A 22403-nucleotide genomic window follows, 5' to 3' on the forward strand; every position below is an offset into this window, starting at 1 on the left:
TGTTTTCATGGAAGTTAAACAGGCCTTTGTGTCCACACTTATTCAATGAGGAACATTAACATTTTACACTTAATTTTGAGAAAATGTTGATTGCCTGTCTCAGAATTTCATTTACGTCTCCCCGATAGTGAGAAAATTAACTGATGTTGCAATAGGAGAGATTGCAAGTGACTTAACACGGTGAGCATACATTATATGTTCAAATGTGATTCTCCGTCTTTAACATACTTCCTCTATTTAAACATTAAAAAGTAAAAATTGTATTTCCTTAGCTGCAAGTGTCACAGATCTTTAGTCATATAATTATATTCAGTGAAACTGGATGAAAACTTATTTTGGATATTATAAAAGGAAGTCTTGACTGTTAATCCTGTAATATTTTAAGAATGCGGTAAAGATGCTCCCCGTGATTTGGCCAAATTCTACTTTGCATAACCACGTTCTCCCTAAGTTTGCACTCTTGCTTCAGCTGGATTCTTCACTTTGTGTTGAATTGTTGGGAGGAATTGCTATGCACTGTTCCAACTGCTGGAGTCCCCAATCTCAGAGGCGAGAGCATTTTACAATCCCTACAGATAGTTTGTTATAAATGGTGAGTGGTTCGGATGTGTGTAACTTGCTATGGAGCTGTTTGTTAGAGCTGATAGGAAGAGATCTAACGCAACTTGGAAGACATTTTGATTTTGATGAAATTCCACCAGGAACCAAGCAGGATTCCCATGGAACCGGACTTGCCCAACCAGTAGGTTTGTATACCAGACAAACTGCCCCAAAGCCATGGCTCCTAGAGAAGAGCAGTGAATGGTATTGTTTGATGGAGAATTTTGCAAATTTTGAACAAAGATCAATTGTTGAATCATGAACACCAGCAAATGTGACCTCTATATGTGACAAGACTTCCAAATTTGATGACACAAAATATTCATAGTTTTTAAGATTTCACCTTGTTATAATGCTACAAAAACTATAGTGACGTTAAAAAAAAAAAGCTGGATCATGAGTTCTAGAGTTACAAAATTTCCTATGCTGACACCAGCCATCCTATTATGGAGTTATTAGAACAGGGCATGCAGTGAGATAATAATCTTATTATTTCACATAAAACCTGATCCAGCAAAGCAATGAGACTCTTCACAGTCTTAAACATAAGAGCCTACAACAGCCACAGTAGTCCATCCATTATAACGTTAATTACATATATAACTTTTTGCACAGTACGTCCCTGCCTGTCCTCCCTTTTGAAATCTGTTGTTCCCATTGATGTCAATGGTGTAGGACTAGACCATTATACCAGCCCTCGGGGCCGGCTGTGCTGCTAGAACCCAGAACGTAGAAAATTGTGTCTGCTGCCGGTGCATATGTGTTCTCTCTGCTCTAGATGCACAGAGATGGTGGAGTGCTGTGCTGGAGGAAGGAGGGCACGAGACCTTTCAAAGTTTTGGCCCAAGCAAGGAGGACTGGGGGCGTCATTTGAGCTCCCCGCCTCAGGTGCCAAAATGTTGTGGGCCGGCCCTGCCAGCACTTAAAATATTTTGTAATCATACTTTTAACTAACATGCACTTGCACTGAGTTTTTCCTATGTCAAATAAAACTGAAACCAAGCAGAAGTTGAACCATTAAACAGACGTAAGTTTATATTCCTTTCTTCTGATGATAGTGGTGATTCCTAGAACTTTAAATAACTAGCTCATGACATTTTTTGTGTGTGTATATAGTCTGTCTCTAGTAAATGTAGATTATATAAAATCCAGGTTATGGCTGCTTGTAAGAGACTCTTCAAAGTCTTTTCACAAAAACGGCCCTCTAAATCAGTCTTTTGCAAAAGAATTTGGAGTTCTTTAGCTGGGTTTACTTGGGATTGCGTCAAGTGAAAATGTTTTTGAAAATATTGTGATAAGACAATTGTGAAAGAGGAACTCTTATTACAAGCACAATGTAAGAGAAGTACAGTAGTCACTATGATTCTGCATATTCATGTCCTCCCCTTCATCATTTTTTTGCTAAGCTAAAATGAGAGATGCACTAGAAGTGTGTTTTTTCCAAGAACAGTCATGATTAAGGGGGGGGAGGTATGTTTGGGACCTGCTCTGTTGAATATCTTCATCAACGATTTAGATATTGGCATAGAAAGTACGCTTATTAAGTTTGCAGATGATACCAACCTGTGAGGGGTTGCACCTGCTTTGGAGGACGGGGTCAGAATTCAAAATGACCTGGACAAATTGGAGAAATGGTCCAAGGTAAATAGGATGAAGTTAAATGCAAAGTGCTCCACTTAGGAAGGAAAGGTCCCTTCCTGTCCTAGTATTCTATGATTAATCTCCGGTGTAAAAAGAAGTATTGCAATGTTTGTTATGAAAAAAGCTGCTGTTTTCATATTTTTTAAGATTTAATTTGCACAAAGGATATTGCACATGCAATTGTTGATGAAACCTGTGTGGTGAGTTACTTAAACCCATGAAAAGCATGTAACAACATCTGACATCACATAACCAGTTTTTTATTTTTTGTTAGCTTTTTTGTTTTTGAACAGTGTGTATGTCCTTGATTTCTATCTGTAACTGATGTCAAATGTATCAGAGCTAAGTGATACAGTTATTTAGTGATGTTGTTAGCCTTAGAGAGGGAAAAAAACTGGCTTGAATGCATAAAAAGGTCAACATTTTCAACAACAGAAGCCTGAATCCTTCAATTAAAAATCATCCTTCAATTAAAAATCTTGGTGTAAGTATAAGCACTTAGAGCACACTAAAAGTACACACTGAAAGGTAACTTTTTTCAGAGAGTCATATAGTGATCTACAAACAAAGGTGGATTTTTTTCAGGAGACTGTCACTTGGAAATTTTCGTCCCAAGTAAATTAGACAAAATTGCAGAATATCAGTGTATTGATTAAAGAAAATTGAGACCAGTTCAGATAAGTTCAATGCTGTAAGGATGGGTTTAATAAATGACACAGCATTTCATTGTATTATTGCTTTGTGAAATACTTAGCAACTTCTGTAGACTGGCTAGCAATATATCATCCCTCAAACCAAAATTTGTAAGGTCATGGAGGAGCACCAGGGAAAACCACAGAATTAGCCCTTTTTAGCCCTAAATTTTTTTTCAGGCAGTCTGTGGGCAGCATCTTGGTTATGTGTTTTAATTATTTCTCTTCTATAGGGCCATCCATCCAAAGCTAGTCTTTCATGAATTTAGTTCCACACTGGTCCTTTGCTGTCAGTACTGTTCTCTCAGCTTGCAGAGACAGGGGAAGAAGTTAAATGGCTTACTTTTTAATCCATGCAATAAATATTTTGTGTGGTTTTTTTGGGGGAAGGAGGGAAATTTTGTACCTTAGAAACTGCAGAAAATCAATGAGTAGCGTATTTCATTGGGCACCCAGATATTAGGTTGTCATTCAAAATCCAGAAACAAATAGAAACCCTCTCCTTCCAGACCCGTTCTTCTGGTTTCCAAGATTTGCTCTTGAATTCATATTTTGTCAGCTGTAAATCCATTCATACAAAATCTTTTGTGTCACTAATGGAAAAGTGCTTAAAGAGCTTTTGTAATGATGTTTATTGATCTAAGAAATACTCATCTAAAACAATTTTGAATGGATTCTGCCATGCCATATAGCTCCCACTCTAGTCTTAAGGGTTGATTGGGCCTTTCCATTCCTCTAATGGGAAACGGCCACAGGAAATCCAGGATGCTGAAGTGGTTTTGATGAGTCCTTCAGATGAGTCAGTCCTGATCACTGCCGCTGTATGATAATGAAAGGCACGGTGTTGCTGGAGCTGTGATTATTCCTATAAAAAAAAATAACACCTGGCCTAACCACTCTTGGCCCTTGAAAATCCTCTGGAACCTTCAAGACAGGCGTACTAGCTCTGATGTAGCCAAACTCTTCCAGTTGCCAAACATCTGCAATTTTAACTGGGTTTGAGTTGTGTTCATTTCCTGTTTTAAACTGTTGCAACCTAGGACTTCACAAAACATGGCCATTTAGAAGGTCACGATGACTATTGAAACAGAACCTCCTGCTTAAAAAATGTAGGCCATGCATTTGCTGTTAGCAGTATAAGACCTATAGTTTACAGCTGTGTAGGGCTGAGTCAATATCCAGTAGCATGCAGTTGTGGGACACACACTGAATGATTAACTACTCCAGTTTTAAACTACTGCGGATCATTTCTAATCCATTTTACCATTGGAAAGCAACAGCTGGTCTCATAGTTCTTGCCTTAAGAAATTTTAAGCGCTTAACTTTCATTTTGAATAGAATGTAAAAGTTGGTTGCATTGTATATAGCAGAGAAATCTGTGGGTAATTGTGCATTTTGCTTTTTTAGCTTTATGATATTGCTGACATCAGAAAGCAATTATGGTCATTTACATCTGAGAAAATCGCTTTTTTCTTTTTTTCCTCTACTTTGAGAAAACTCTAAAGGTGGGTGAATCAGGAAAGTATCTTTGTACTTTTTATATCTACAAACCTGCAATGGAAACTCACAAAAATAGGCTTTCTTGCAGGAGAGTCTGGAGGGGATTTGGTTAAGAGGTATATATTGAGTGTGCTGTGGCCCAGAAATTATAAACTCAGTGAGGAATAGGTTTTGGTACTTGTTTGTAGGGTGCTTAGCACAAAGGGGTCTTGATTTTCTGATTGGGGCCCCTAAGCACACTGTTATAACAGGGAGAAATTGCCTTGAATCAAGAGCAATTGCCATCTCAGTCTACCAATATGTGCCTCTCATGTGAGTATATATTTGAATTAGAAATGGAGTGCAATTCTGTTTGAATCTAAGATCAAGGCATGCTGTTTGCATGTTAAATTAAGTGAAATAATTGAAATCTTTATTTCTGTTTGTTGGCTGTTACACACAAAGCTTTTCCTTACATATATTCAGTCCCTTTATGTGGTTTTTCCCGCATATGAACAAGAGACGTTCTAATCAAAACCATAACTATAAAATGGGTAAAAAGTAACTTCTGACTTGTTTTGGCATCAGCTGAATGTAGGACTTGAAACAGCTGAAGACAAAATTAAAATTTGAGACATGTGACGCCACTTTTTCTAAAATGTGCAGCTTCTAATTCCTCCCCCAACCACCACAATTGCCTCTTGAAGTGAGTCAAGGCTTAGCAACATGTGAGACAAAGGAATCAAGGATTGATTTTTCATCAGATAAGAAGAATCCGGTTTCTGGCACGTTTTCAGAATCACATATGGTTGGATATCTGTCCACATTGAGGAAATCCAGCCTATTTTAATCATTTAATAGCCATGAAAGAGATCTAACTGTTTTGGACTCCTGGACAATGTTCCCTCCAATTTTTTCCATCTGTGTGTGGAAGAATTATTTGATGTGCACTGAGATGTGTGAATATGCACCACCGGTAGAAACAAAAAACCTAGCTGTGGACGCTCTGCTAATTAGCTGAGTGGCATTTGAAGCTGAGTGGCCACACAAACACACAGCTTACAGCAGGGCTACTCAAGTTTGGAAGCCCCGAGGGCCACAATGATAACAGAACATGCTGAGGGCTGCAACTTAAGTGTGGTTGCATATATAGATATGCAAATATAGATATGCAAATAGCTTCTTTCACACTGATGGCCATGAATACAAAGATTAAGGCAAGACTACACAACACACAGGCCCCATTTAAGTCAATTCTGCTGATGTTAATAAAATGAAATATTTACGTGATTTCCACCCATATAACAGCACTTTTAATGAGCAATGACAATCCAGGAATTTAACTACTAAAACGCATATCAACAGAAGACCATTATATTGACTCGCCGTTGTGGAACGTTTTCCCAGTGGAGGCCATGTTCAAAGGATGTCTCCTGCGGGCCACGAGTTGAGCCCCGTGTAAACCCAAACTTCACCGCAGGCCACAAATGGGCCATGGGCCGCGTGTTGAGTAGGGTTGGTTTACAGGGAACACTGCTCCTGGGTAAATACTTGCAGAACATGATGTAATATAGGCAATATCGCTTTCTATGTTTGATCACAATGGAAGTGCCGGTTTATCATTGCATCCTTCCAGTTCCATGTAAACACAAAGTGGACCAAATTCATGTTTTTAAGTCTGTTGACATTAGTGAGCTTATATTAGGGACAAATTTCATCCATTGAATTTGTGGGGATCGTAAGTACCCAACGGAATCCAAGGGAGATTTGAAAAAGATAGATTATATTATATAGATAATATAGACAATATAATGTTCTATCTCTTCATACTTCAGTTGAAATGGGCCCTGGATTACAAGTGATGAGAAGTTTATTGTTCTAGTCTACAGAACAACTGGATAATGTATCAGGATTTGGATGATAAAGCTAATTGTCCATATCAAAGGGATGCATCCCTTAAAGCACCAAGAATACAGCCAGTCCCCGAGTTGCGAACAGTTGACTTATGACCATTCACATTTACGACCGAAACTGTCGTAAGTGGCGGACCCCAAGTTACGAATGCGATCCATGCTTACGAACAGCGCGGTCGTGTGTAACTCTGTTGGGTCCAACTTACAAACAAACTGAGTTATGGACCAATTGCTTGGTCCGTAACTGGTTGATAAGTTGGGGAGAGGCTGTACAGAGATGGGTAACTCTATTAAGCCTGAATCACTGGAAAGAGTTAATTTGTAGCAGGAATGTGTGGGGATTACAAAATCTCAACCCTTCCCCTCCCTCTTGGGAATTATTTTGAGAAGTCTATGTGGTGTTTAAATGAACTAATCGACTTTCTGGTAATACTAATGCTGCATCTTTAAGAGGCAGATGACTCACTGTACCAGAGCTGTGGGTGGTTTGCATCACTTGAAGAGACTAGTGCTCAGAGATAGTGTTGGAATTTGGAGCCTGGTCCTGTCTCTGGATTTGGATGATTCTCTGTGGTTGCCGTTATAGGGGAGACCTAAACAGAAGTTGATGGGCCTAATGCTGTTGACTTGGTTAAAAAAGGGTTATTCTGCGGACTTAGCAAAACCATCAGGCCTGTAAAAAGTTGTGGTGCAAGAAAATTAATTCAAGAAAAATACAGTCCTGTCTAGGACTTCCAAGTAACTGTGGCTAACTGTCTTCTGCGCTCGACTCTGTTGTCCTGTCCATCATCACATCCCAGCATCAGGACATTTTGGGCTAAGGCTGAGATTTTCAAACATACCCAACTTTGCTCTGAATGTCTATAAGTAAAACAGGGCTGTGAGCTACAGATACGGGGCCCTATGCCATTGTTTCACACAGGGAACACCTTTGAAAGAAACAGAAATGTCATCCACATACAAATGGAAAAGAGTTGACCTTGACAGAGAGTTGATGATATTGTAAATACATTCACATTTTGCTGTTCGATTTTTCTTGAGACAAGGGTGCTTGGCACCCATGCTCTAAAGAAAAATATTGATAAAACTTAATGGATCCAATTATTTCAAAAGCCATGCAGCCTGGAAGCCATCTTTGGGGATTTCTGTAATGCTGACAGATATCCAGCCTGATTGGATTATGAAAACAAGGTATCAACTCTTTAAAAAAAAAAAAAAAAAGAGAGCTTAGCTCTGAGAAATCCTAGAAAGCCAAGAGTGATGAAGCAAAGACATCTGTACCTGGTGAACATTTAAAAGGGGGGGGGGGGTTCTCCCCACTGTTGAATTGTGCACAGCACTGAATTGAATGGCCTTGTTTATTTAATGATGATCTAATAATCCATATATCAAATATAACTGATCTATTTTTATTTGTAAGCTTTGCTGTGTTTTAAATACATCAATATTTGAAGACTATCACAGAGTTGCAGTCTTCAAACCACTATTGATTGGCTATATTATTTACTTTTGAAAAGAATAAAACTCTTAGGACACTCATCAGAAGTTCTAAACAGAAAATTATCCAGGTCTGTTTCAAAAAGACCTTGGCTGTTTTTCCTACGTGCATTCCTGGCAATATTGTGTATATACATACCAGCATTGGCCTGGAGGAGGGATTTTGCCAGATCAGGGAAGGTCATTGCTGGGCCTATCCCTGTCACCGGTCCCCCCAGCCATGGCCTTGCTGCCAGCCTCCCAGCTGGCTTCCCCCTGCCAGCAGCCCTTCCACATGCAGGGCTCCTTGCCTGCTGCTGGCATGCACAGTCCCACTGCCTGGCTCCATCCCCTGCCGGGGTCCAGTGGAGCCAGCAGGTGACAAGTCCTGCTGTGACGTAGTGGGGGTACTTGCTGGGCTGTGGTGACCTCTGCTGTCTGGAGCAAGACCCAGCAGGGAAAACCTCACTATGCAAAGGTGATGCCAAACTGGTTGAACCAGATACCCCCCATGGAGAGGAACAAAGGAAGGGGGAATGCTGCCCTGGCTGGGGGAAGGGCTGGAAGAGGGTTGGTTTAGTGGCTGTCTGGGAGCATGGAGGAGGCAGCCTAGGGAAAGAGGCTGGAGTTTAGGGGCCCAGTCTCCTCCCCCATCTCAAGGGGGCCTGAGGCATCCTAGCCCAGCTCTGTGACCAGATTACATCTGTGCTGTGCTGTATCCTGGAGAGGCAATAAACTTCCTCTATTCCACCGGCTGGTGCAGTCTGTTTGTGCCATTTCGGGGTGCAGGAGACGGGGGACCCCCAACGTGCCGTCACACCTGCATTGGCTTCAGATTCACTGGGCAGCCTCGCTGCCTCCCAGCCTCACCAGGCAGCTCCATCCAGTGGCAGCCAGGCTCCCCAGTTTTTTGCTGCACCACGGGCCAGCCTCACTCCTGGGTGCCTGGCCCCACCACCTGGCAACCTAGTGGTCAGGCTTACAGCCCTGTGCCTCCCAGTGCTGCTGAGCAGCTGTGCCCTTTGGCAGCTGCCAGGTTTCACAGGGCAGTATCTCTGCTTGGCTCCAGCCCCGCTGCCTCCGCCTCCACCCCCTCTAGCGTTGGCATCAGGAGCCTACGGCTGGGCTCCCAGTTTCGCTGCCACAGGGTTTATAAACCTGCATGTTAATTTCACTGGTTTATTTCCCCAGCCCTTTCAGATTCTCTTCTGCCCAAACCAAGCCTTTTGACAGCCACCAACCTCCTGTTCCTAACCGTGTACATGGAGCAGGCCAGCCCCACCTTGCTCTAAAATCCTCAGGGAGCCCCCTTAGCCATCAGAATTAGTTTGTTATTGGTTCTCTTTTAATGAAAGGGAACTGAAAGGGCAGCTCCTCTCGCTGTGCTCAGGCACTTTGGAATCCACCTTTGTAAACCCATCAGCTCTGGTAGGCCCCTCACCTAACCTGAGCACTTATTCTCTCCCCCGCCCCCCCTGCCAGTGGTCAGTTTCAGGCTTGCAATTGCTAGGCAATAACCCTTGCAGCCCCCTGGCATCTAAGGACAGGCTAGTGCAGTGGTCACCAACCAGTAGATCTTGGAGCCTCTGACAGGTGATCCCCTCAGCTCTTGGCTTGGCCCAGAGGCTATCAAGCGCTAGCTGCCCCTCCTCCACTGCTGTGCATCTCCTGCCCTTTGCCTTGGGGCTGCCCTTCTCCCCTCCCCCCTTCAGCCTCCTGCTGGCTGTGCAGAGCTGGGAAGGGAGAGGAGGGGGTGCTGATGGCAAGGTGCCCCCTCCCACATTCTAGTCTATTTCCACAGACTGGTGGGGACACAACCGGGTTTGGAGTGGAGAGAGTTTGCTGCCTGCTTTGGAGAGTGTGAGCCTGACTTAGCCTCACTGCCCCGCCACCCAGGCCTCACTGAGGAAAACAATGCCCAGCTGGAGCCAGCTCTGAGCCCATGGCCCCTCCTGCACCCCTAGCCCTGAGCCCCCTGGACCCACACTCCCTCAGAGCCTGTATCCTGACCCCCCTCCTGCACCCCAACTCCCTGCCCCAGGCTCAGCTCAGAGCCCCCTCCCACTCCAGATCCCTTAGCCCAAGACTACAGCCTGTGTCCCCCCCCATCTGCCCCACCCCCCGTGAAAAGGAGGGAGGATGGGGAAGAGAGGGAGGATGGAGAGAGCAGGAGCAGGCCCTCGGAGAAGGGGCGCTCAAGGAGGGGGTGCAGGGGTTTGGGGTAGACCCTGCCTTGAAAACATGATCTGGGTGCTTAAAAAGGTGGGAGACCCCCGGGCAAGTGGGGTGCGGGGTGCGGGGGGGGGGGGGGAGAAAGCTTCACTCAGACTGGCAAGACACTGAACTGAAAACTTTCTTCTTGCAGGGGTCCCCGCGGGGCTGTGGGTGCCCCGAGTTGGGAGGCAGTTTGGCTACAGCGCTTTTACGCTGCGCCCCCCTCCCCTTTGGATCTACCTTGGTGCCTTGTGCGGTTCAATCTTCCCTTTGATTTCTCCTCGGCCGGGGCTCGCCTTTCCTAGCTGCCCTGGGCAGCCACACGCTTCGGGGCAGGAGGAGCCCTGCGACCCCCGCGTGAGTGGCCTTTTGGGGGGGTTGTTTGTTAAACTTCAAGGGCGGCAGCCGACCGATCTCTCCGGAGTCCACCGCTGAATTGCATCGGAGCCGTCCTGCTAGCGGGGCTCATGGAAAACTTGCAAATAATCATTTGGTTTTCATTACTGGCCCCTCCCACCCGATGGTATCCTCCCCCACCGCCCCCCCAACGCCCCCCTCCCCCGTTTTGTTCCACGTGTGTGTGTGTTTTATATTACTCCATTTGGGAGGGCGAGTCTCAGTTTTCTTAGGCTCAGTGGTAGCTCCCCGCTGCGCTGAGAGATTTGATGACACCCCTCTATCCCCCCCCCTCTCAGAAAATACAGAGCCGTTGCCAAGATCTGAGATGGCCAGCAGATCATCCCAACCCTGGAGAGTATAAATATCACGGAGGGAGTTCATGGGAACAGCATTCATCGCTGCCAGCTGCTCTGAGACCTTAGCATTCATTGCACCTCGTTTTACTTCCCCCGCTCCCGGTTTAGAGAGAATTCGCACCCGCAGGTTTGGGAGGAGTTTTCACTTCCAGCGGACTTGCAGACTTTGAGAGGTAAGCGTGAAGTTTGAGTACAGCGGTGGTTTTAAACATAGTTGCCTGCGTTGTGTGCAACCCGAATCGGTGTCAAGGATGGGGTAGGTTTAAGACTGTCTCCAAAAGAGCGGGTGTGATACACAATTGCATGTTAATATTAAAGTTCCATTCATAAATAGTTCATAATGGGTTAATATAGCAACCGATGGTATGTAAATAGTATTACTCATATTATACACAGTTACAAGCACATAGGTGGAAGGTGTCATAGATAATATAATCCTCTGGAAGTCCTGTTGCTAAAACCTCTAACAATTGGCTGACCATTAATTGAAACATCTCCTGATTTTTTTTTCTTCATCTTCGTCCTATTTAAATATCAGCTATTATATATTAAGCTATATGTTATATTCACATGTAATCAGAACCGCGATTCAAATGAATTCATCAGAACCTTCAAATACTAGTAGAACAATTAAAAAAACAACAACCCAACTTCTAGTGTGGCTTTAGACAGAAACTGAACCTCTTGTATTGTCCTGGAGTGGGTGATGACAGATCCAGATGATTTCTCTCTCCCTTTGAAAACACAGATTTCATTGTTCTACGTGATAGCGATAATTACATATTCTGAGTCACAGAATTTGTAATTTCTCTGAATATTCTGCAGGTCTAACGTTTTCAGGGGGAAACCTGTCAACATTCCAAAGCCTCAAATATGTGCATCTTGGCTAAAAAGGCCAGGCTGCATGCACAAACTATACAGTGGGCGTAGTGCTTGTATCCTGAATTTATCTATAAGCGTGAAAATTTGATCCAGCACTGACTCTGCGCTACTGGTTTTGAGTTATTGCTGGCATCCTATGTTAACTCTTGCACTTGCCAGTTTCCTCTGCCTTCTCTGTTTAAGTTATCCCATGGCACTGGGTATTTTGGGATATATTTGTATAACTGGGGGAAATGAGACAACCATTTTAATATTTAACTAGAGCTCAATAACAGTAAAACTTTAAGGTCTGGTGAGGACACCACATTGAGGCTAACTTTGTTTGTCTGTGGGTGGAGCAGGGAATTTTGCATGGCAGCTTCAGAGGTTATCCAGGCTACTACAGTCTGAGATTAGAAGCTTTCAATTAGTCCAGGCAGTAACTTTTTGTGACTTACCTTTTCAAAGCCCATTTAAAGATGACCTCCTCCAATCTCAGAAAAATGCCTTTCCTTTGTCCCCCAGTGGGATGTCGTTGGCAGGTGAGAACTTTCAGGAGGTAGCTGCTGGGGTTTCAATGGTTTCTGATCAGCCCTAAATGTCTGCATGAGCCTGAGATGTCGGAAAAGAGGCCATAAAAATGCTTCCATTCCCCCTCTCCCAATGCAGCAAAGTGTAATCACAGCTGGCACAGTGTTTGAGATGACTGTCAAACTTCCAGCTTGAACACAATGTGCATCCAATGCTTGTAGGAGTTTCACAACTGGCCAGCCAGTGGTCTGTGGAGCCTGGAGCTGTGATTTAGCAAAGCTCTTAAACAGTGTTGCTGAACTGGGGTTTGCTGGGTTGAAGAAGAGCTTGGAACCATGGATCCCGGTGGAGGACTTGCCTCTTGTGTTCTTTGCCCACTCAAATTCCCATGGGCGTCCACAGGGTTTCACTGTGTACCAAGGAGTGTTATAGTTGCCCATACTGTAATAGGAGTGTGTCTTTGCCATTATCCTGTTTTAATGTCACTGCTTCTAAGACATCCTGGGGCAGACCACTAGACAAGTCAGACCTTTGAGCTGGGCTAGTATGGCAATAGCTCTGCCTGTGTAATGCGGGGGCCCTGAGACCATCGAAAGGAAGAGTGAAGGCTGCTCTACAACCTTAGCTTGGGGCCACTTGGCTTTTCTCTGACCCAGCTGAGGCTCATGGCTTTAGCTCCTAAGATCCTGGGTTCAATCCTACCTGACAAGAACTCGATTCGTTGATCTTACTGGGCTAGGATCTACTCCCATGGAAGTTAATGTCCGGTCTTACCCCGATTTTTAATTGAAATCAATGCGCCTATGGATGTGCATTCACAGAGGTTGCAATGGGCGATTTGTCTGCTGCAGGGACTGAATACGTCCTTCACCAACATTAAAACTAAGTTTCAAGGCAGCCCCTGTGGGGAAAGGCATTAGGGATGTTTATTGACAAGCAGACAAGAGGCCTCGGAGAATAATCTGCCGTCTGTTACACAGTGCTGACCAGCTGCTGAAGGGGTCTGAGTCAAGTTGCCTAAGGTCTGTTAAGGACTTGGGATGTTGACTTCATGGCACAGTAACACCTGCGGTGTAACTCTGGGCTGTCAGGTGGCTCAGCTGATTTGCCAGTTGCAGTTTCTATACTTTCACTGTGTGCCAGACGTGGCCCCCTTGTTAGAAAAAGGAGTGAATCCAGGTCAGGAGGGAAACTGCAGCTGATGCCAGCTGCCTGCTTCTCGCCACCATACCTAAGAAGCAGATTGCATTTAAAACGGCTCATATTAAATGGCCACATTGTAAATAGCCCTGGCGGAGTATCTGTATGTGAAACCTCTTGGGGAAGTGTCTGAAAGTAGGAGTTGTTCCTTGGACTGGGCCAGGCAGGCTGCAAAATAATAGCTCATTCCCCTCTCCCTTCTCTTTATCCACTTACGGTTCACTTATGGACAGGTTTGTGCCAGCGAACAATGCTGGGAAGAGGACGAGATGAGAGCAATATTTATCCTTAAAAGAAATCTGGAAGTTGTGTGCCTTGAATGCTTTTACTAGGCTAATTCAACCTCAATTTAACTGATAAAACCCTGGCTAGGGATTATGCATGTCTGTGTATCACACTTGCCCTATAAACCAAAGGGTGGTTTAGTGAAGTAATTAAGACACTTTCTTTATGTAATCCTACCATGATCTCCAGCTCAATCCCTTAATACTTTGCTTATAAAGTTGCTGTTTTATATCACAGTAGCCTTGAGAAGGCTGCCAGGGATGTGGGGCTACGTTGTGTTAAGCACTGGACAAACATGCTGGACAGCATAAGCTCTGGGCTTGGTTTGCCAGGGTTCAGCACGCCCCTTGACTTTTGCTGGAGTCATGAGAGTCAGCACCTTGGAGAATTAGATCCATTAGATGCATTCTGAGCATCATCAAAATAATTGCGTGCTGTGTGCATACTCCTGCTTAAAAGTATGTTGTTAACACCTGGCTGCTCTTCCATTAGATGGGAAGTGAAATATTTCTACAGCTAAATAGGTAACAAGCTTTGATTTATTTTTTCAGCCATCAGAGCAGTTCTGCTGTCCTCCGCTCCCCATCCTCACCCAGACACTCTATAAGAAGGAAAATGAATCACCTCTATCAAACACGTTCAACAATACCCTCAAGCCAGAAACACCCCGGCATTAAAATGCCCAGTTGGGGAGGACGTAGTGGTAATTTGCAATGCTTGTTAATGTAAACAGTACAATCTGCAGAACCAGTCACGTAGAGAAAACATTTGGGGGCCTATTCAGGAAAGGGTTCTGGGATGTTTAATATCATAGAATCATAGAACCCTAGGTTTAGAAGAGCCCTCAGGAGTCATCGAGTCCAACCCATTGCTAAGATCAGGATCAATCCCAACTAAATCACCCCAGCCAGGGCTTTGTCAAGCCAGGACTTAAAAACCTCTAGGGATAGAGATTCTACCACCAGCCTAGGTAACCCATTCCAGGACTTCACCACCCTCCTAGTGAAATAGCTTTTCCGAATAAGCAACCTAGATCCCTTCCCCTCCACCCATGGTAGCTTGAGACCACTGCTCCTTGTTCTGCCATCTGTGACCACTGAGAACAGCCTCTCTCCATCCTCTTTGGAACCCCCTTTCAGGTAGTTGAAGGCTGCTATCAAATCCCCCCTCACTCTTCTCCTCTGTAGACTAAATAAGCCCAGATCCCTCAGTCTCTCCTCATAGGTCATGTGCTCCACCCCCCTAATCATTTTGGTTGCCCTCCACTGGACCCTCTCCATTGCATCCACATCCTTTCTGTAATGGGAGGGGAGAGGGGAGGACAGAATTGGGTGCAATACTGTAGATATGGCTTCACCAGTGCCAAACAAAGAGGAATAGTCACTTCCTTAGATCTGCCAGCCATGCTCCTCCTAATGTAATTGGACAGCCTTTGGGATAATTTTGATTAAGGAAAAGCTGCCTCTCTTGAAATATTCCCTCCTTACACAGCTGCCCTGATATACAGTTGTTCCCATTGGCATGAAGTGTAGGAGCATAAGCTTTCGTGGGCAAAGACCCACTTCGTCAGATGCAGTGACATGCATCTGACGAAGTGGGTCTTTGCCCACGAAAGCTTATGCTCCTACACTTCAGTTAGTCTATAAGGTGCCACAGGACTCCTCGTCGCTTTTGCAGATTCAGACTAACACGGCTACCCCTCTGATACTTGACCATTGGCATGGTGGTTCCCAGACTGCAAACATCACTCAGTAACACTGGAAATCTGTAATTCTCTCCTTTGGTTTTATGAAGATGTGACTGGATTGTTCCATTGTCTGTCCAGTGTGAACGTTTAAACCCAATTTCATATTATAGGTTGGACCTTTCTACTCCTGCACTCTCTGGTCTGGCAACCTTTGTGGTCCAGAGCCGAATGTCCATTTATCATGCGTACGGCTCAGTTTCCTGTGGTCCTATAAAGTTTGTTCACAGCCACCAGTCCTGGTTCTCCGTGTTCTATGCTGTAATTTAGCTCTAAATATACCCCTAAATGTCTTCTAAGAGCCCAGCAAGCAGTGGAAGTGTTGGTAATGCTGCTAGACAATTTTGATCTCCTGTGGTTTGGCAAATTCTCTGGTTCGGCACCAGTCAGGTCCAGAGGGTGCTGGATTAGAGAGGTTCAACCTGTATTCCCATGATATTACCAGCCCATCCCAGCTAACTGGACAAATCTGTAGTACCAGAGAACGTAGGATCTAAGCCAAGATAACTGTCTGTCAGGTGAGGGACAAAGCACGGACAGTTAATGATCAGAATCAGGGTGGAGGGTTTGCTTGAAGATTACAGGTGAGTCTGAAGATGGAGAGAGGATCAAGGTCCAAGGTGATTTAGACCATCATCGTCAGCACACTTCAGGCCAGCATTCAGCTCTGATTACGGCTTCCCGTTCCAGGCAGGTTGACTCTTGGCAACTGAGCAATGCAGAATTGGTTCCTCTTTGAGGTGAGGAGCGGAAAACCTGCTCCAGCTCCTCTCCTGCTCTGTAATAATTCATCGAGTTGGCTGCACGTCTGTCTCCAGCTGAGTGTTGTAACCGCGTCAGTGAGAACACCCCAATGCGTCACTTGCGGAGGGGAATTTGATTGCTCTGATGTTACGATGACATTTCACACAAACAGACAGATTCTGGGGGCTGGCTCTGCCGGAGTCTATTGGCAGGCGGAGGCCTGTGAAATAGCTATAGCTCATGTCTGACCCTCTGTGACTTGGCTGCTGGGGAAGTTTGCTTTCCCTTTTGTTAGGAGCTGTTCTCCTCCTCGAACGACAACACTTGGAAGAAACAACCTGTCGTTTCTCCCCCTGCAGACGTGAAAAGTCACAGCTTGGAGAATGTGATATTTTAAGGGCCTGGCCGGTGATTCACTCTGATGGATATAAATTACACCTCTCAGGAGAATCTCCATATATTTTTGCACCTCCCTCTACTTTTATGGGCATTCCAGAGCCAGGGCCGCATTATGACTTTTGTGGGCCGCATTATTTGCCTTCATAGGCCCCTCCCACTATAATAATATCAATATTAAAAATTATTTTTGATATAACTTTAAATATTTCAACATTTTTTTTTCTGTTTTAGGCAAAATTTAATAGATTTTTTTTTTGCGGGCCCTAAAAGTTTCATTTTTTTCTGATGTGAGAAAAAAATTAAAACATTTTCTTCGACCCTAAAAGTTCATTTTTTTTCTTCTGATTTTAAAATAAATTAAAACATTTTTGTGGGCCCCTAAGAGTATCGTGGGCCCTAGGCACTGTGCCTACTGTGCCTAATGGATAAGTTGGCCCTGTCCAGGGCTGTCCGGGATATGCTCTATTCCCCAAACAGCCCCCTCTGTTTTGTCTTGGAGCTGTACTGGGACCCTCTAGACGCGGGATGGGGAACCTTTTTTGTGTTGGGGGCCGCTGACCTAAAGAAAAATCAGGAAACTTGGCCATATGCATGGTAAGTGGACATCTGGCAAAATAAAATTATGCCGGACCACAGAGGTTGCCGGACTAGAGAGGTCCAACCTGTAATATGAAATTGGAGGGCTGCACATGAGTGAGAAGCAAAAAAGCCCCCACAACTCCCCCCAAAAAAACCCACCCACTTCACTGACATGGCCCCTGACTGAGAAGCAGAAAGACACCCCCCACATTCCCTTCACACAGCAAAGCCTAGGAGGGCTAGTAGATTTTGTTTTTTTGGGGGGGGGAAGCCTCCAGGCAGCACTTTACTGCCCTCTGTGGATCGGACCCAGCTCTGGCTTGCCTGATTCCAGCCCAGAAGTCTTGTGGCTCCTCCCCTACAACAAGCAGCCAGCGCTGGCACTCCAACCCCATGGGGAGAACTGGAGGTGAGGGACGTGGGGCTGGAGCACCAGAGTGGGTTCTTCAATGCAGGGGTGGGGAACCCAGAGCTTTGGGGGACAGTTCTAGGCAAGCCAGGACCCACTTCCAGCCCTTGGACCTTAGGTTACCCGCACCTGCTCTAGAGTCGGCATGTGGAATGGGCTGGGAGGAAGTTATGAACATTTCATATTGATGCAGCCCTCTTTTTCCTGCCTCGATGGGCATGTTGGAAATAGCTGTAGGCAAAAGGGTTGGCCTTGCAAAATTCACGTGCCATGACCTACCTAATAAGCTCATATCACCCCAACGAGTGCATGTGCAAATTGGGCAACGGTGAGTAGTTATGGAACGCGAGAGTATTCAGTGTGAAATCTAGACAATACCTGATTTAAGAAATTGGCCCTGTCCAACTGGCTAGGACTTGCTATCTGTGAAATGGGAACCCTTGAGGTGCACTGCGGCTGTGTAGGAGAGAAAATAATTCGTTTAATTTTCAGATTTGCCTTCATCCTCTTGACATGCTGTTGATCTTCCTTAGTGTTCCCTGGAGTGACTGTTTGTTTCCTACCTGAATTCCAGACCAGTCCAGCGCAATAGAGAAAATCAGAGTGCTTCCACCTCGTTCATCTCGACGTCCATTGACCGCAGAGTAGACCATGAGTCCTACCCTGTCTTGGTTCCTCCTTGGATATCTCCTGGTTTTGGTGCAGGAAGCCCGATGCTTTTACTTGCCCAATGGTACTTTCTTTGAGAACATTTGGAAGAGCTATCACTCCCGAGCCAAGAGAGCGATTCCAAGGTCAGACAAAGAAGAGATTTTGATGCTTCATAACAAGCTGAGAGGTGAAGTCTATCCTTCAGCCGCCAATATGGAATATATGGTGAGTTCACCCACTGGTATGGAAATGTGTGTAGTCACTTCAGTTTGTCTCCTGGCTAGAGGACTGTAACAAGTTCTGCTATAATAGGTTTTCCTCTAGTGGTTCCCTGGCACCATCTTAGACCGCTGAATTGTTTATGTTGGAAAGGCCCATTAGTGGGTCATCCTACTGCATAGTTTCAGGACTGATTTCATTATCCATAAAACATTCCCACTTCTGTCTAGTCTCACCCTGAATGCCTCCATTGATAGCAGCCCCACAGCCTCCCTTGGCAGCTTAGACCGGTACCGAAATGTCATCCAAGTCTCCTGGTTTTCCTACCGTTTAATCTACATTCTCCCTGGGGATGTGTCTGCTGAAAGACTCTGGCATTGGGCCGTGCCAAAGCCTGCCCTAGAGAAGTTGCATCAGAACCTCAGAGACGCATTTACTCTCCTCCAGGAATCCCACCTTGGCTGGCTTTCTTTGCATCGCTGTGCTAGTCCCTGTCTAGTCCTACATGCCCCTGCGGTGTGCTAGTTCTGCCAGCTCTCATTGACTTTAGCCCCTTGGAGAATCCAGCTTCACCTTCTGGAATATAGGCCCAGTCTGTTAAAATCTTTAGAAAGACTCCCATTGAGGTCAGTAGTAGACGGATTGACAGTATTTTTTTTTCTGAGCTCCAGGAACCAAAATTACACTCTTGGTCAATACTCTCACTTCAGAGAGAGCCATTGACATGCCTAAGTGTTAACCAGCAGCAATCAACATGAATACCCTTTCATCATACAGTTTTCCACACAGTGGCCCTGCCCGGAGCTATTTCTGGGGTCCCTACAAAAATATCGTGGAATTAGAGAACTACCCAGGATAGTAATTTCTGTGCATTTCTCTCTCCTTCAAATATTGTTACTGCAAAAATAGCACCCATTTGGCAATCTGTCTCCCCTGGATTGATTCAGTGAGGCTGTAATGGAGACGGTGTATAAAAATGAGCGGTGCTATAAAAGGCATCTTTTATTCATAATAATGCCTTTTGCATTGAACTGAATGGGAAAAATATAAAACTCTGCCTTGCGAGGATGGGGGGAAGAGTAAGAGAGAAGAGGTACAAGCAAAAACAGATCTAAAACATCAGCTCTTCATATAAGCCCTTTAGTGCTAGGTTTTTTGCTTTTAGTTGTTGCTGCTTTGTCAGTGAGAGAGAGAGTTATAGTCCTTCCTAAGTATAGTTATTTTATATCCCTGTTGTTTAGTAGACTGATATTCTGTGGGCTGGCTGCAACACACTGCAAGGGAAGATGAGGCTTGACTGGTTCCAAGAAAGTAAACACACAGCAATGCAAAGAAAGCCAAATATATTTTCATTGGCTTTGGGGATCTAAAAATGCTTCAGTTGTGGAGTGTTCGCTGCCTGACTTCTGTTTACTTGTCCAGGATGGTGGCTGTGTGATGTTTGTGTTTGCTCAGGGTGCTTTTCTAGTGGTTTGAGGGGAGGCTTTGTACAACTGAAAGAGCCTTGTATGCTGCGAAGAAAGAAGTCGGGTATAAAATGGTGCTACTTGGAACCACTATAATCAGCCTTTCATGTGTTCATGTTTACCTAATATTCCTTGGGAATCCTTGCGCGCATTCTGAACACAAAGTTCACTTTAATCCTTTGTTTTCAAACAGAGCACTTCTCAGTCTTGCTCACTTAAGATCATGGGCTGTTTTCAGTACTGTACAGAAAGTGAGGCGCGAAAGGCTTAATTTTTTTTTTTAAATTTGATGCAGGTAGCAAAATCTTCATAGCAGAAGAGTTGGCATTAATTTGTGGTTAAGTAAGTAGAATTGGGTGCTTGGCTAAGTCGTGATAGCTGTGAAGGTCCATTATTTCAGGTCTATATCTGATGCATATAAATGACCTAAAGATGCAGAAAAAGTCTGAGGGGTAGCCATATTAGTCTGTCACTTTAAAAAGGAGTGTTAGAGACTAACAAAAATACATAAGATCCTGAGCTTTGGTGGGTAAGACCCACTTCATCAGATGAGTTGGAGTACAAACAGCAGAATCCAAGATAGATATATACAGGGCTTGACAAACCACTGATTCTACCTGCCCATGGTGAGTAAATTTCAGCCAGTCGCTCCGTGCGTCCCATTCACCGGCGCTGCACGCATGTGCAGTGCTGGTCTGGTGCATGCGTGATGCGGGGCTGGTGAGTAGCTCTTGCTGCTGTTTGTCAAGCCGCGTGTGTGTGTGTGTGTGTGTGTGTGTGTGTGTGCGCGCGCGCACACACACATACATATAAATAAAAGCAAAAGAAGTACCTGTCAATTATAGGACCCGTGTTGAAGTGGGCTGGATGTATCCCATTCTTAGCTTTTGATGTGGAAATTCAGATGTCAGAGGTAGGGGAAATTGGCTTTGTAGTGCATTAACCAGTTGATGTCTTTATTCAAGCCCAGGGTAACAGTGTTAAATTGGTAGATGAATTCCAGTTCTGCAGTTTCTCTCTGTAAATGGGTGGAGAAATTCCTTTGCAGAAGAATGGTTACTTTAAAATCCATGATAGTGACCAGGCAGGTTAAAATGTTCCCTTACAGGGGTATGTATGTTAGCACTCCTGTTGTCTGATTTGTTTCCATTTATCTTTGTTGCACAGACTGTCCGGTTTGGCCAATATACAGGGCAGAGGGGCATTGCTGGCATTTGATGGCATATATTGCATTAAAAGATGTGCAGTTGTATGAACCTCAGATGTTATGGCTATAGATGCACAGAGAGCTCGTATTTTCCAGAAAATGCAGATATTAATGTGCTGTCTCATTATTTGTAATCCAACAGATGCCAAAAGTAAATGAGGTAGCCAATTCAATTATACATAGGTATGTTGAGCAACCTACACCTGTTATCATTAGAGAGAATTTAATCTTATAACTGAAGCAAGAGACTCATTCAAGCAAAAGGGGAAGAAAAGTCTGAGGCTGGGTAATAGGAGAGCGGAGAAAGAATAGAAATTCACTACTGCAGCAGCCTAGTGCTGCTTGGCTATGTTAGGATAATGGATTCAAGGTTAGCCATGGTATTCAGTGTTAATGGAAAATCAGCTCCCTGGCTCCGCTTTGGCAGATGTTGTTCTGGGCCAGATGTGAACAGTGTACATTCTCCACGATGGAGTGGGCCAGAAATAAAATGACCCTAACCGCCTTGCAACTTTAGTACATGCGCTTCCATTGTATGTTTTTATTATAGAACAGTAGTAATGGGGATGGCGAGTGTCCAAAACAAAACAAGCTCCATGTTGATAATCAACCTAGAGTAAAAAATAAGCAGCAGTTTCTAAGAGACGAGTGACCTTTCGGTTCGTTTTGCCAGCAACACTGAAAATCAAAAACCTTACCTTGCCTAGAGGTGTGTTGTCTTTCAGATCTCAAAGGATTTTCCCAGCACAGTAGTTGGCTGCAGCTGATTTATATCAGTGGTTTCCAAACTACTGTTTGTGACCCAGGACTGGGGGATGGAATGTCGGGCGCTGGGTCTCGTTGCTGCAGGGGGATCAGGTGACCAGGCCTGTCCCAGCACCGCAGACTGTGCTGTGTCCTAGAAGCAGCTGGCGACGGGATCGGTTCCTGGGGGAGGGGGCTCCATGCACAGCCCCCACCCTGCGCACTAGCTCTGCACTCCTATTGGCTAGAACTTGCTGCTGGCTGCTTCTGGGGTGCAGCCTGGTCTGCAGTGCCAGAAGAGGCAAGAAGCTGCCTTAGCACCCCCCTGCACTGGTAATGGGGAGCTGCTGAAGGTAAGCCCCTCTTGCCCCAGCAATGCCCCGCAAAGCCGAAGCCCCCTCTTACACCCCAAAGCTCTCCTCCTTAGCCTCACCCTGGAACCCATACTCTAGTCACATTATGTTGGGTCGCAGCATCAACACATTTTTTCAACTGGGTCATGAAAATAAAATGGAAAACCACGGCCTTATGGGTTCCACGTATTCCTAGAGGGAAGGGATTTCCGTTCCCTTGTATGTGGAGTTAACCTACCTT

The 22403-nt window shown here is 44.9% G+C and overlaps 1 protein-coding gene across 2 annotated transcripts in view; it reads left to right on the forward strand.

Moving 5' to 3' along the window:
• The first annotated feature begins 10611 nt into the window (after positions 1-10611).
• The window catches only part of CRISPLD2 (cysteine rich secretory protein LCCL domain containing 2), a 49021-nt gene continuing 37229 nt past the window's right edge, over positions 10612-22403 (forward strand). Inside the window, exons 1-2 of one of the 2 annotated variants that reach the window (XM_025178612.3) lie at positions 10612-10943; positions 18056-18398. In XM_025178612.3, coding sequence (XP_025034397.1) covers positions 18174-18398 — 225 coding nt within the window. In that variant the 5' untranslated portion in view covers positions 10612-10943; positions 18056-18173. The remainder of the gene's footprint in view (positions 10944-18055; positions 18399-22403) is intronic. The other variant, XM_014580769.4, reaches the window with a different exon arrangement.

The sequence above is a fragment of the Pelodiscus sinensis genome, chromosome 12, assembly GCF_052426305.1.
Source record: "Pelodiscus sinensis isolate ZL-2025 chromosome 12, ASM5242630v1, whole genome shotgun sequence".
NCBI classification, from domain to species: domain Eukaryota; kingdom Metazoa; phylum Chordata; order Testudines; family Trionychidae; genus Pelodiscus; species Pelodiscus sinensis.